General features: G+C 42.3%; 1 protein-coding gene across 8 annotated transcripts in view; it reads left to right on the top strand.

Annotated features, from left to right (window-relative positions):
* Nucleotides 1-3512: 3512 nt before the first annotated feature.
* UBE2Q2 (ubiquitin conjugating enzyme E2 Q2) overlaps nucleotides 3513-12893 on the top strand; it is a 70240-nt gene continuing 60859 nt past the window's right edge. For 6 of the 8 annotated variants that reach the window (XM_067755098.1, XM_067755136.1, XM_067755109.1 and 3 more), the window contains exon 1: nucleotides 3513-4034. In XM_067755098.1, coding sequence (XP_067611199.1) covers nucleotides 3846-4034 — 189 coding nt within the window. In that variant the 5' untranslated portion in view covers nucleotides 3513-3845. Of the gene's footprint in view, nucleotides 4035-4330; nucleotides 4700-5200; nucleotides 5409-12893 lie in introns of those variants that run through there. The other 2 variants (XM_067755151.1, XM_067755120.1) reach the window with 2 other exon arrangements.

Below are 12893 nucleotides of genomic sequence, written 5' to 3'. Positions count from 1 at the left end.
CGACTTTGACTATCATCCCGTTTGGCTGATCCACAAGTATATGTCCCTTGCTCTGACTTCCCTTATAAACTCCAGACCTATAATACAATTCTCTGTGTGAGGTCCCATCAGCACCTCAAATTCATCTTTGTCTGGCTGTGTCAATACTATCACTCCTTCCCAGCCACCTGCCGTAGAAATTTCAAATTGTTACTTTAAACAAAGCAACACTTCTCTCCCTTCCTCTATCCCTGAATCAGCTCTAAGATCTAGCAGTTCTACTCTAGAAATATCCCTAGAATCAGTGTAGTCTTTCCATGCCCACTGCCATTTCTATTTCAGTGTTTCTCACTATTGACTTGGACCAATCCAAAAGACTCTATTGCTTGGAGCTGGAGAATGTCTGAGTTGGATGTGACTTGCCCCATGAAATTAATGGCACGCCAGATCTAGAATCTGGGTTTCCTGCCTCTTCTTCGTTGGCTACTTGACAGTTTTAAACCCATTGTAATCTATTTTGTGCACAAATGCCAGATTAATCTTCTTAAAAGTGGTGACTCTCACCAAATGAAACTGTAGTAGTCCCAGGTATTTCAGGGTTCCAAAATCCAGGCTCAAATAAAATCTCAACTATATCTTCTTTTTGGCACCTTGCTGTACTATATAATCAGCTGGGCTCTTGGATGTTCTCTGAACATGGCCATACTTTAATGCAAATAATTTCTGGAATTAATTTCGTCCTCCTCTTATATGTCATAGTTCAGTAGTTTGAACCTCTTATCAAATGTGATCTGATGTTGTCTTTATTTATGAGTCTGTAGTAGACATTATGGTTGACTCCCCAATATCCATTCCACCCCAGATGACTGGAAGTCCAATGAATGATCCCATCCATTTACCTGTGATTGGTTTAGGGGTAGGCTTGTGACACATTTCTGGCCAACGACACAGAAGAGAAGTCAGCTGGGTATATTCTTGGAAAATCCCCATGTCTTGGAAGGAGACATGGAAGAAACAGTCCTTTCCGATTCTGGATATTGTTATGTCTGGATGTGACCTGCAAGAACAGCTCCAGCCACCTTGCTCTCATCTTGACAAAGGAAATAGAGAGTCTGCGCTCTTGATATTATCAAAGCTTTAATCAACCAATCCTAGTGCCTGCCCTGATTCTGGACTTCCTATTATGTGAAGTAATATATTTCCTTATTGTCCAAGCCACTTTAAGTCACATTTTTCTGTTATTTGCACCAGGAAACAATGTTTTGTTTCTGATGCTAGATTTTAAGCTTCCTGAATTCAGGGACTGTATCTATTTACATTTCTAGCTCTCTTAGGGCTTGGAACACAGCAGATACTCAAAAAATGGGATTGTGAAATTAATATATATATATTTCTGAGATATAACTAGTAAAAGTGTTTGCAATTTATAAAGCTCTATTTTCTCATAGCAATTTAGAGATAACAAAATAAAGTTTAGATAGATTAAATAACTTATTCAGGGAATTTTACTTCTCAAAGTCATACCAAGTTCTGAACAATTTGTTCTCTTTTTCTCAAGTCCTTGTCTGTGACTGCCATGCCTGTTAGGGTCCCAAGAGTACTGGGGACTGAAGGAAAAAAAAGCAGCAAGCCATACTTGTGCTTAACCCAGCAATAATGCCAATACAGTATCCTAGTTATTTCTGGCTCAGAGCTCAGGACTGGAACCCCTTCTTCTCCCAGTCCCAGTTCATAGTGGTACCTCTAGTGCCAGGGTCAGGAATCCCCACAAATATAACACTTTACCTGCAGAGGTATTTTCCTGGGAAGATGGATCATAGCTTTTATTAGATTCTCAGAGGGGTCTGTGACCCCTTGAAAGGCAATATAACATGATACGATATCTCAGAAGTAAATGAAAATAAAAACTTTTAAAATGTTCCCCATTCAGTGGACTTACTACCTCCCAGTGTTGTTCTGAATTTTGTTATCTAAAGGACCAGTAGACAAGGGACCATTTGTAGATCATGAAGTAGGATACATTTAGGAACCAGAGAAGGCTAGGTACCTCCAGTCAAGACCAGTGCAAAAGGAAAATGCAGAGCCCCTTGTTGGAAAATTATTAGCAGAGCATTAAACCAAGCACAAGGCCCTTCTAAGCCAGGACCCCTATGCAACTACAGGTTGCACACCCACGAAACTGGTCCTGCCCTTAGGACATACCACTAAACACACTATTAATTACCTGCCCAATTATGTTATATTCCTTTGGACTGCCACGCAGTCCTCCATCCATTTTGGGGGCATCTAGAATATGCCAGGGATTGTGTTAAGTGCTGTGGATTCCAGATAGGAGCATACATTCATAACATTGGGTGTCTATTACATAAAAGGCCTTGTTCTAGGTTCTGGGACTATGGCTCTGCATAAGACATTCATGTTGGGCAGAAACAATAAATAAACAGGAAAAATATCAGATAGTGACAGGTGATGAGAAAGAAATTAACATAGGATGATGTGATACAGGGTGACTAGGTGGCTATTTTATTTATTTTTTAAACATCTTTATTGGAGTATAATTGCTTTACAGTGGTGTGTTAGTTTCTGCTTTATAACAAAGTGAATCAGCTATACATATACATATATGCCCATATCTCCTCCCTCTTGCCTCTTCCTCCCACCCTCCCTATCCCCACCCCCCTAGGTGGTCACAGAGCACCAAGCTGATCTCCCTGTGCTATGTGGCTTCTTCCCACTAGCTATCTATTTTACATTTGGTAGTGTATATATGTCCATGCCCAGGTGGCTGTTTTAGATTAGGTGGTCAGGGAGGCCCTTTCTGAGATGACATTTGAACTAAGACTTTACTGAAAATAGGCCAGCCCTGCCTCCATGGGAGGTGGAGAGAGTTATCTTAAGCTTGGGCAATGACAAAAGCTCAAGGCTGGAAAGAGGGAGAGAAAATGAATGCCAGAGTGAACAGAGGTAGTGGGTAAGGGGAAGGATGAAATTGCGAGAGGTGGGAGGGAGCAGCCGGCAGAGACCAAATTATCATTTTTTGGTAAAAGGATTGAGAGCAAAGGAGTGAGCAGAGTCCGGCGAGAAGGTCCTGGCAGGAACTCAGGCTAAAGTGGTGGCTAGGTGACTAGGATGAGAATAGCGGAGATGAAGCTAGGTGGGCCGATACGGGTCCCGAATGCTCCTCACAGCCTGCAGTCTCCCACCAGGGAGGGCCCGGGGCTGGGTCAGGTGAGTGGGTGGCCCGCTCGTAGCCTCGCGGAGCACCGCCCCCAGGGGCCGGCGCGCGTCCGCTGCCCCGCCGACGTGGCCGGCGCAGTAGGCCGCGCACGTGTCTGCTCCAGAGCTGGGGAACAGGGGAGCGCGGGGGTCTCAGGTTCCTGGTGATCAGAGGCCGGGGCGCCAGCTGGCCTGAGCCTGGCGTCCGCGGGCGCGAGCAGAGCAGTTGGGCCGGGCGGAAGGGGGCTGGGTCACGGCAAGGAGGGGGCGGCCTGGCGGGCGCGCGCGCTAGCCGCGTGCACGCGCCGGGGCGGGGAGGGATGGGGGCGGGGTGGGGGCAGCCGTTTCCCAGGCGGTAGTGGGGGCAGCCCTTTCCCAAGGCGGTAGCGGGGGTGGTGTCGCTGTTGCCCTTTTAAGCCGCGGGGCAGCCGCCTCCTGCCGGTGGAGTCAGTTACAAAGGGAGCAGCCGCCCAGGCCGCTACACAGCCCCTCGCCATTTTCCAGCCCCGACCGACGCGGGCCGGGGCGGCGGGGAGAGGCGGAGCCGCGAGAGCGCGGCCCGGGCCGGCCCCGCGGGGCGGTCGCGGCCGTGACGGCGGCTCCGGGCCCGGCTCCCCTTCCGCACCCCTCCCGCCGGAGATGAGGGGAAGATGTCCGTGTCAGGGCTCAAGGCCGAGCTGAAGTTCCTGGCGTCCATCTTCGACAAGAACCACGAGAGATTCCGCATCGTCAGTTGGAAGCTGGACGAGCTGCATTGCCAGTTCCTGGTGCCGCCACCGGCGCCGCCGGGCAGCCCTCACTCCCCGCCGCCGCCGCTCACACTCCACTGCAATATCACGGTGAGGCGCCCGGCCGCAGCCCTGTAGGGCCGGGCCGGGGAGGAAAGGGGCGCCCAGAGTCCCTGGACAAAGGGGAGCCTGCCCCGGAGAGGCCCCTCGGACCCCCGGGCGGGGCGGGCCCGCCCCTTTCCCCGGAGAAGGGCCCGGCCCAGCCCCGCCGGGACTGCGCGCGGCTCGGGTGGGAGGAGGCGGTCTGCTCGTTTCTCCGGCTCTTCTCGCCGGCCTGGGTTTGGGACTCCTGGTCCCTCTCGGCCCCCGTCGCCGCGCCCTGAGGTGGGAGACCGCTGCCGGCCGAGCCCTCGCTGGGTCGCCATGGCCGCCTACAGCCAGGGGCCTGCCTCCGGGGCCGCGGTGCGGCGGGTCGGCTGTTGTTTGAGCTCCGGCGGGGCAGGCGAAGGGCCCTCAAGTTTGAGCGCGTCCTTCTCGAGTCAGATTTCCCTGGTTCCGCGTATTCCCCCAATTATATTTTAAGTTTGTGCTTAAGGAAAAGCTAACATTGAAAACTGACGCATTTGAGGAAAAAAAGTTTAGAATGCAGCCTCTGGCACTGTTTGAATTATCCCCTTCCTGCTGGCCTGGCTCCGCGCTAACGCGTTTCCGAAGGCGCATTGGACCTTGGATGCGGCAGGTGTTCTGGGAGTATGTTTGTGCAGCCCCTCCTGTGGGTAAGACGTTCAGATTAGGAGCTGGCGAAAGGCGATACGTGCCCAAGTCTGCTGCCCAGTAGGATTGTTTTATGTCCCAAAGCCGAGAAGACCCGTTAAAGCTCACTCTTTAACTTCATCTGAAAGCTCGTCAGAAACGCGTAAAAAAAAAAAAAAGTTAAATAAGTTTCTTCATAAAAGTGTATGATGAGGCTGTTCGTTGTGAAATTGACTTAGGGTATTGGTCCAAACTGCGGAATATGCCTCTTATAACAGGAGTTAAGGTTTCACGTTCCTCTGTAAATATGGCTAAAACCGAGTCTGGCGTCATTAAACTCCCTTTTGTTAAGTTAGTAGGTACTTAAGTGCCTACCCTGCAGCGTACCTGGCGCTCCGGAGTCTGTAAAAGCCTTGAAGTTATGATAATTAACATTAAAGTAGTTTTCAGAGTACTGGGGAGCAGGTGTATATTTCAGAAAAAAAAAGTTCAGTAAAGAGCTGTACTCAGGTGTTCTTTTCTAGGCGCTGGTTTTGCACAACTGGGTAGCGCAGTCCCTGCTTTCAGAACTTAGTCTTCTTGGGGGAAGAGTTTTACACAACAAAGTGTGACCAGGTTCTATGGTATCATCATGAAAGCCAAAGAGAGCAATTAACTTGGACTTTGGTGGTGGTGGTGTCGCTTCAGAGAAAGCCTTGAGGAGAGGCTGATTGTGGAGTTGGGCTTTCACAGGTGAGTAGAATTTTGGAAGGGAAGGAAAGGGCATTTCAGGCAGAGGAAACTCCATCTGAAAAAGACAGCAAAGCTTGAGAAAATGTGGATTGACTAGGAGTAGAGAAGTTATAATGAGACTTGAGAAGCCCAGGATATAGGCTGGTGAAGGTGAAGATTTTCCAAGAATGGAAAACAGGAAGTAGTAGTGAGCATGAAGTAGGTGATAATAAAGAGACTGGCTAGTCTGAATGATGATTATTCTGGTACAGGTTCAGGTATGGCCAGGAAAAAGTAGGGCTGGTTTCAATGATAGAGTGAACTTGTAGGCTTGTGGGCGAGCTGCTGAGTTAGGTAAATGGGAAGATGTTTTTGCCATCCAGGACTAGGAGTGGTTCTGTACAGTGGGTGGCATTAGGAAAAGTGTGTGGTTTTGGTAATCCCAGTGGGGGTGGGATGGTGGTGTTGCTGTGCTGTGCTGGCATTTAGTGGCAGGGGTACAGGGATGCCAGATGTCTTGTAATGTTCAGGCAGTCTGCCACGACAGAGAATTATCCCACTGCAAATGCCAGCAGTGCCCTATTGAGAGCCATATTGGAGGCTGATGGAGTCAGCTGTACAGGAAGATACTGAGTGATGACCTGGATTAGGAAGTGGAACAAGAAGTGAATTAGAGGCACCTGGCAAAAGGAGGCTCTGGTGGGGACCAGTATAATGGTACCACTAACACAAACTATTCAAATTGAGATGTTAGTGAATTATGACACGTTATCAGAACATAATTATCATGGTAGATGCTCAGTGTATATGAATGTGTGTTAACATTATTATGGAGAAACATCAAACATATAAAAAGTTGAATAGTGTGGAGAACCTCCACGTACCCAGCCTCAACAGTGATAAACTTTTGGCCAATCTTATTTCATCTATACCCCACCTCGGATTATTTTGAAGCAGATTCCAGACATATCACTTCATCTGTAAATATTTCGGTGTGTATCTCTAAAAGATAAAGACTCTTTAAGCATGGCTGAGTGTTTAGATAAAATCACCATGGTTTGCTCTTGCTGATGCCATTTTCTTAGAGGGGAAGGAGCAAGGAAAAAATGGGGCTGGATTTCATATGTCAGGACCTGTCTACTGTGTTTGATTTGCTATTCTCTAAAAAGTTTTAGCTCTTAAAAAATAATGATAATTTTGATCTATCTTTTAAAAAACTTTTCCTCTTATTTCCTCTTATTCCCATATATTTATTGAGCTCTTCTGCATGCCAGGCCCTGTCTTCTCCATGCTTAACAAGAAGCATCCTTAGGCAGTTTCTGTAATGTTTGAGTGAATGGTACCTCACTAGTTGTTTCCTTATACACCTGCATGTCAATTTCTGAGTAGTCCTCTAAAGATATTGTGCCCCCTTTTTCTTTCAGGCTTCTGCATCAGCATTTTTTCCCATGTGGAATGTGCCCCTTACCCTACCCCAATCTGTCTTGACATGTCTGACCATCCCCAAGGCTCTCCTAGTCATAAGCTGTTTATGCTGATATCTATTTCCTTTCCTGTCTTCTATAGTCCTTAACTGTTTATTGCTTTGGTTATGTTTTCTTAATATTATAATACTTGGGGAGTTTTTTGTTTTTTGTTTTTTTTTAGTTGTGTAGTTTTTAAAAGTCTTTTTTATGGTGGCAGGGGGGAATATTCTGTAGTTATATTTTTCATCTTCCTCTCACTAAATGCTCAGTAAATATTTGTACTATTGATGATATGGCCACCATTTTAGCTATATTCTGTTGGAACAAAAATCTTAACTACCATGTAAGTTAACTGCCAAGAGTTGGTCAAAAGGGCAGAGAAAACATCAAGAAAGTGTCATGGGTAGTGCATAAATATTTAAAAGGCCACTTAGGGTTCGATAGGAAATCTGCAATTTGATTTAACATGAAAGCGTTTTAAGAAGTAAACAAAACAAAACAAAAAACAAACCAAAAAAAAAAAAAAACAAGGCATAGATGTGTTACTCTTTAGGCCAAGGGAATGAAGCTAATTTTTTTTTCTGTTTTATAAATTTGTCCTAATCTTAAGTATGAAAGGGAAAGAGTGCTATTTTCAACTTCAAGGAGTCTTTTTTAAAAAACTTGTTTTCTGTGAACTCACGATATGAAAGTTTGTCATGCAAACTTAGAAGTATTGCCTTTCCATTTTCAGTAAATAGATCTAATTGCCAGTCAGTGCTAACATCCAGTTATGATCACACCTAAAATCAAAGCAGCTCGTTTTAATAACTTGTGCAGCCTTATTGGGAGCTAGTGTAGGACTTTGTTTTAGTCCTTTTGAAATATTTAGCATACCTTGGCAACTCCATTACTCCTTTTATGGACTTCTTGGCATTTGGGAACTCTTGGTAGGGAATTGCTGTTTTAGAGTGAGAAATCCCCCCCGGGAAGTAAATTAGCTGGTAAACAAATAAAACCTCATAGTACTTTATTATTTGTGTAGCATAAATCATTACTCTTTCTGCCTGAGTGGCTATTTGCCAGGCTATTTGTGGTGGAACATTTTTTTAATTAAATTTGTATTCATCATTGCCAAAAAGGTTACCCCCTTCCAACCCTAACAGCAAGATACTAAATTAAAAATGTTAGAGCTGAGAGTTTAGGAGACAGAAAAAAATTTAGTCTTTAGTCTTTGGGACCTTAAGCAAATTACTACTTTCACTGTATTTTTCTATGAAATAGATAATACTTTTTGCCCCACATGAGAGCATATGTAGGAAAGCTCTTTAACATTGATAATGATCTCTGCAAATATAAAAGTGATGGTGTCATTAGCAGCTGAATAACACTTTTGAAAATGCTTTTTAATAGCTTTTAATGGGAAATAAACCAGTGCTGTTAATTTCTTAATTTTTCTTGTTTCTAGTCTTTACATTGATAAAAAGTAGCCCAGAGAAGGTTATACAAAGGAAAATAACAAAACTTGACTAAAGAGCCCAAGACCTTTTCTTTGGTCTACTCTCCTGGGACAGATTACTTTTCCAAATTGAACTCCTGGAGAATCTTTTGGAAGTATCACAGCTGTCATGTTAAGCACCTCAGTGGTACTTTCAGTCCAGAGGAATCATTGTTTCCATTCATTTGACCAATTTATAATATAGAGTCAAATTCCTAGTTGGTATCTCTCTTCCCTCATCCCCATTTTTATGCCCTTCCTTGAAAGGAACAGATACATGAAGAGGGGAGACTTAGATTTCCATTTTGTGAATGGTGTATCCTTTAGTAACTTGTTTTTTTTCGTTGTTGTTGTTAAACTTCCTTAGGCCTGGAAAAGGATAGTATTAGATAAATGTCAGCTAGTTGAGGGGTGGGGAATTGAATTTAGTGGGGAATTGAATTTAAATAGTCCCTGCCAAATAAAGCATTACTGGAGAGCCAGAGTGGTGAAGCAGAGGTCCTTTTTTCCAAGGCCATTGTAATAGTGTTCTGTGTTCTCTTCTGAAAGATCATTCTGAGAGACAAAGCGGACTCAGAACCAAGGAAACCATTGGTTTCTGCAGATTAGGTGGTTTGAATTCTCTTCAGCACTTTTGTTTTCTCTGCCTCAGTGCCTTTAGAATGATGTTATGATTAGCTGTAATTTGCTATTCAAACAAGCACTTAGGAATTTTTTTCAGATCACAGGGGTATATATGCATTTTTCTTTTACCAAATGTTAGTGTTTTTACTCTGCTTCTCTGGGCTCTGGTCATGTTAGATATTTAGTTGTATGTTATTTACTTGTAAAATAATTATCAGGGAGCAATCTCTTTTTCTTTCTTCTTTTTTTTGGGTAGCTTTTTTATGTTGTCAGGTCATTTAGAATTTTATTAAGCTACCATATGGTAATTCTGTCAGTTTATTTCATTCTCCATCCCACATTTATTGAACGGCAAAGTGTGAAAATAGAGTGTCCCATAGCTGTTCTCCAGAAGAATTAAAACTGTTATACCTTTGAACCTTCAACAAGAAGTATGTATATCAATTTTCAAAAAAAGTTAGGATACAGCCATCTCCAAGGATTTCATGTCATTTGGAAAAATGCCAGAAACTGAGCCTTCTGGCGGGCAGTTTTGCTGGCTGGTGCTTGATATAGAGCCACACATCGGTCTCTTAGTGGATTTATGTGGAAAAATAGGTAAAGCTATTTCTGAACAAGACAAACTCCTTAGGCAATGACAAGCGAAGAGGTTGGTTTGATTAACCTTGAGTTATGTTGCCTGAGATTAGGACAACACAACATTTTATGGTGGCAGTGGCCGTGGTGGTGAATTTCTTTGAAATTTGTCCACTTATGGTAACCTTTATGGTGGTGGTCACAGACAACTTCATCCTTCAAGCATTAAAATCACTATATTAAAATCACTATAAAACTAATAGTAGAATTGAGGAAAAACAGGGTCCCTGAGTAATTAGATTCTTAGATAATTGTCTAAAATTTTCATAACTGGCGAGGAGAGGTGTTAGAAGCACTTAAACATTTAATGTAAGGAAAGCTGCTTGAACTTACACTGGGATTTTAGAGCACTATCTGTTGTTTAAAAATTGTATATCATGGGTCATTTTAAAGAGAAATAGTAAGGAAACTATCTTTTCAAGATAGATACAAAGCTTAGTTGTTAACCTTGTAAAAATTTAAAAGCTTGAGGTATATGAGAGGTTGAAAGCATTAATGCTTAGTTTTAAATATTGGTGATAATTTTGGATGCCTTTCAAAGTATGTAGATTGTCTTCTAAATATTACACTGAACAAGCCTTGACCATGATGTGAAATTTGTGCTGAAGATTACGTTTCCAGAGGTGGTGGAGGTGGATATTTTATAATGTGGAAAATAAGACATTTAAGAAGTCTAAAAACCAGATAAGCAAAACTAGAAAAAAAAAATCACCTGTAATTCTACCACTCAGAAGACACCACTGTCAAAATTATGGTACATATCTTGTCATCTGGTCATCTTTTTTCTCTTATGTTTATGTAGATTCCCTCTCCCTTTTAAAAAAAAATCAGGTTATTTTGTTATCTGATTTTTCACTCAGTAATGTTGTAGACCTTGTCATAAACTTTTTCCTCCAATGTCTTCAATTATCATGTGCTGTTCTGTTACATGACTACAGCATTGAGTCAGTCGTGTCTGCTACTATCAGTGGTTTCTGTTTTCTTCTATTTTAAGTAATGCTTTGAGCATTAATAGCTAGAGCTAAATCCTTGTGCATATAGGTAATATCCTTTGAAATTTTCCTAGAAGTGATAGCTTTCTGTTCTTGTTGATGAATTGGTTTTTGGAGATGTTGTAACAAATTATATTGTATAGGAACTTTTTTTTTTCTTCCAGGTAGCAGCTTTTATTAGATTGGTAAAAACGTTAGCAGGTGTGAAGTGAAAGGGGCATTCTCACAGTCATGGCACAAAGTATAGTATAAATATCTATGACCCTTTAGAAAACAGTTTGGTTTCTTTTAACCCTCTCTATTTTGGCAAGATATATGCTGGCTACCCCGGTTGGCCAACATTGTCCTTGTGATGCTGGATCTCCAAGAAAGACGGCTCTAGTTCCAGAGAAGACCCAGATTTGCCTGGTTTAGCTCATCTGACAGCTAACCACTGGGAGTAGAATAGGCTGGTAGAGACCTGTGATCAGGTTTTGGGTCAAGGGAGGCAGGTAGGAAGATGGGAAGGAGATAGGAAAACTAACCTCAGTAGAACCACATTAATATAGAATGATAAAAGGATGTTTCTTCCAAGGAAGAAATTCTGAGAGTGAGGGGAAAAAAGGTTGGGAGATAGGGGGCAGGCAGCAGTTATCAAGGTTTTTTGGAGTCAAGACTCTTTTACACTATTAAAAATATATTGAGGTCCCAAGGAGTGTTTGTTTATGTAGGTTGTCAATATTTATCATTAGAAATTAAAACAAATATTTAAAATATTCATTAAGATAAACTCATTACATGTTAATATAAATGTTTTTGTGGAAAATGACCTTATGCTCTAAACCAAAAAGTTTTAATGAGAATAGTGGCACAATTTTACTTTTTTTTTTGCAATACGCGGGCCTCTCACTGTTGTGGCCTCTCCTCTTGCGGAGCACAGGCTCCGGACGCACAGGCTCAGCGGCCATGGCTCACGGGCCCAGCTGCTCAGTGGCATGTGGGATCTTCCTGGACTGGGGCACGAACCCGTGTCCCCTGCATTGGCAGGTGGACTCTCAACCACTGCGCCACCAGGGAAGCCCCACAATTTTACATTTTTTGAGGTGAATCTCTTTGATGTCTGGTCTATCATTTGCTTCTGCATTCAATCTGTGGTGATATGTTGTTCTGGTTGAAGTAATAGGAAGAAAATCCAGCCTCACACCGATACTTGGTTGGAAAAAGGAATATTGTAACAGCTGTTTTAGATAGTTGTAGATATTCATTTTGGATACTCTACCCAAACTTGTTTTTTTCTTGAACTTTGAATGGATCTTTTACCCATGATATTACGACATCATGCATTGGTCATTTGGAAAATATGGGTTCACTGAAGTCTTCTAAATGTTGATACATTTTGTTAGGTGACATGGAAACATTATATTCATTAATATCACCATCAACCTCATCAGAATACTGTTAGGAAGCTGTCAGGCTCACAGTGGTAGATACAGGTTTTGCAAAATTCTAATTTTTGCTTGAAAGCTTGAATTTTATCATTGGCAATAAATACTGTCCTGTGTTTTCCTTGAAATGATAGGCTCTCTTCATTCTTTTTGGAGAAAACATCTATCAAAAATCCAAGTTGGAATAACCATTGTTTGTCAGTCATTCTTTCAAGTGAAAATTGTGTCCTGTGAAAGTGGTTAGTTCAGCTCACAATTGTCATACAAGTGCTTTTTCTCATGTGTTCTGTAGGAGTGCTCATGTGTGCTTCACATTTCATCACTTGCAATATTAAAAAGACATAAGGATTGAGATTTAGTAAAATAACTGCCTCATCACAGACATTCATAAGTGAAATGCCTTTTTTTTTCTTTTAAACACCTTGAATGACTGGTGGTGAATACCATGTCTTCAAGTATAGTTTGGTGTCACTGCCTTTATCTGTGCTAAGGTACCAGCAGTTAGTTTTACCCACCATTATGTCTGCACCATTGGTACAGATGTCAATGTGAAAAAGGCAATTAACATTTTAGTAATCTTGTAGAAATAGTTTGGACCTCGGAGTCCAAGGGCCTCACTTGAGAACTGTTAACATAGTTGCTTAGACCTAGTATATATATATCCTGTCTTCTTTTGTACAGGATTAGAAAAATATGGTATAGGTAGTAACTGATCTCAGTATTTCTTTTATGTTTTTCTCTTTTTTTGCAATTCTCATAATATGGTTTTGAGGAGTTTTAGTCCAGAGCAACAATTCATATATTTTCTTTTGCTTATGCAGAAGTTTAATCTACATAATGAAGCTGAGAATTTAGTGCTTTTTTTTTCTTTTAAGGCGAAAGAAAAT

Source organism: Pseudorca crassidens, chromosome 1 (assembly GCF_039906515.1).
Source record: "Pseudorca crassidens isolate mPseCra1 chromosome 1, mPseCra1.hap1, whole genome shotgun sequence".
NCBI classification, from domain to species: domain Eukaryota; kingdom Metazoa; phylum Chordata; class Mammalia; order Artiodactyla; family Delphinidae; genus Pseudorca; species Pseudorca crassidens.
This window is presented reverse-complemented; position numbering and strand designations above follow the sequence as displayed.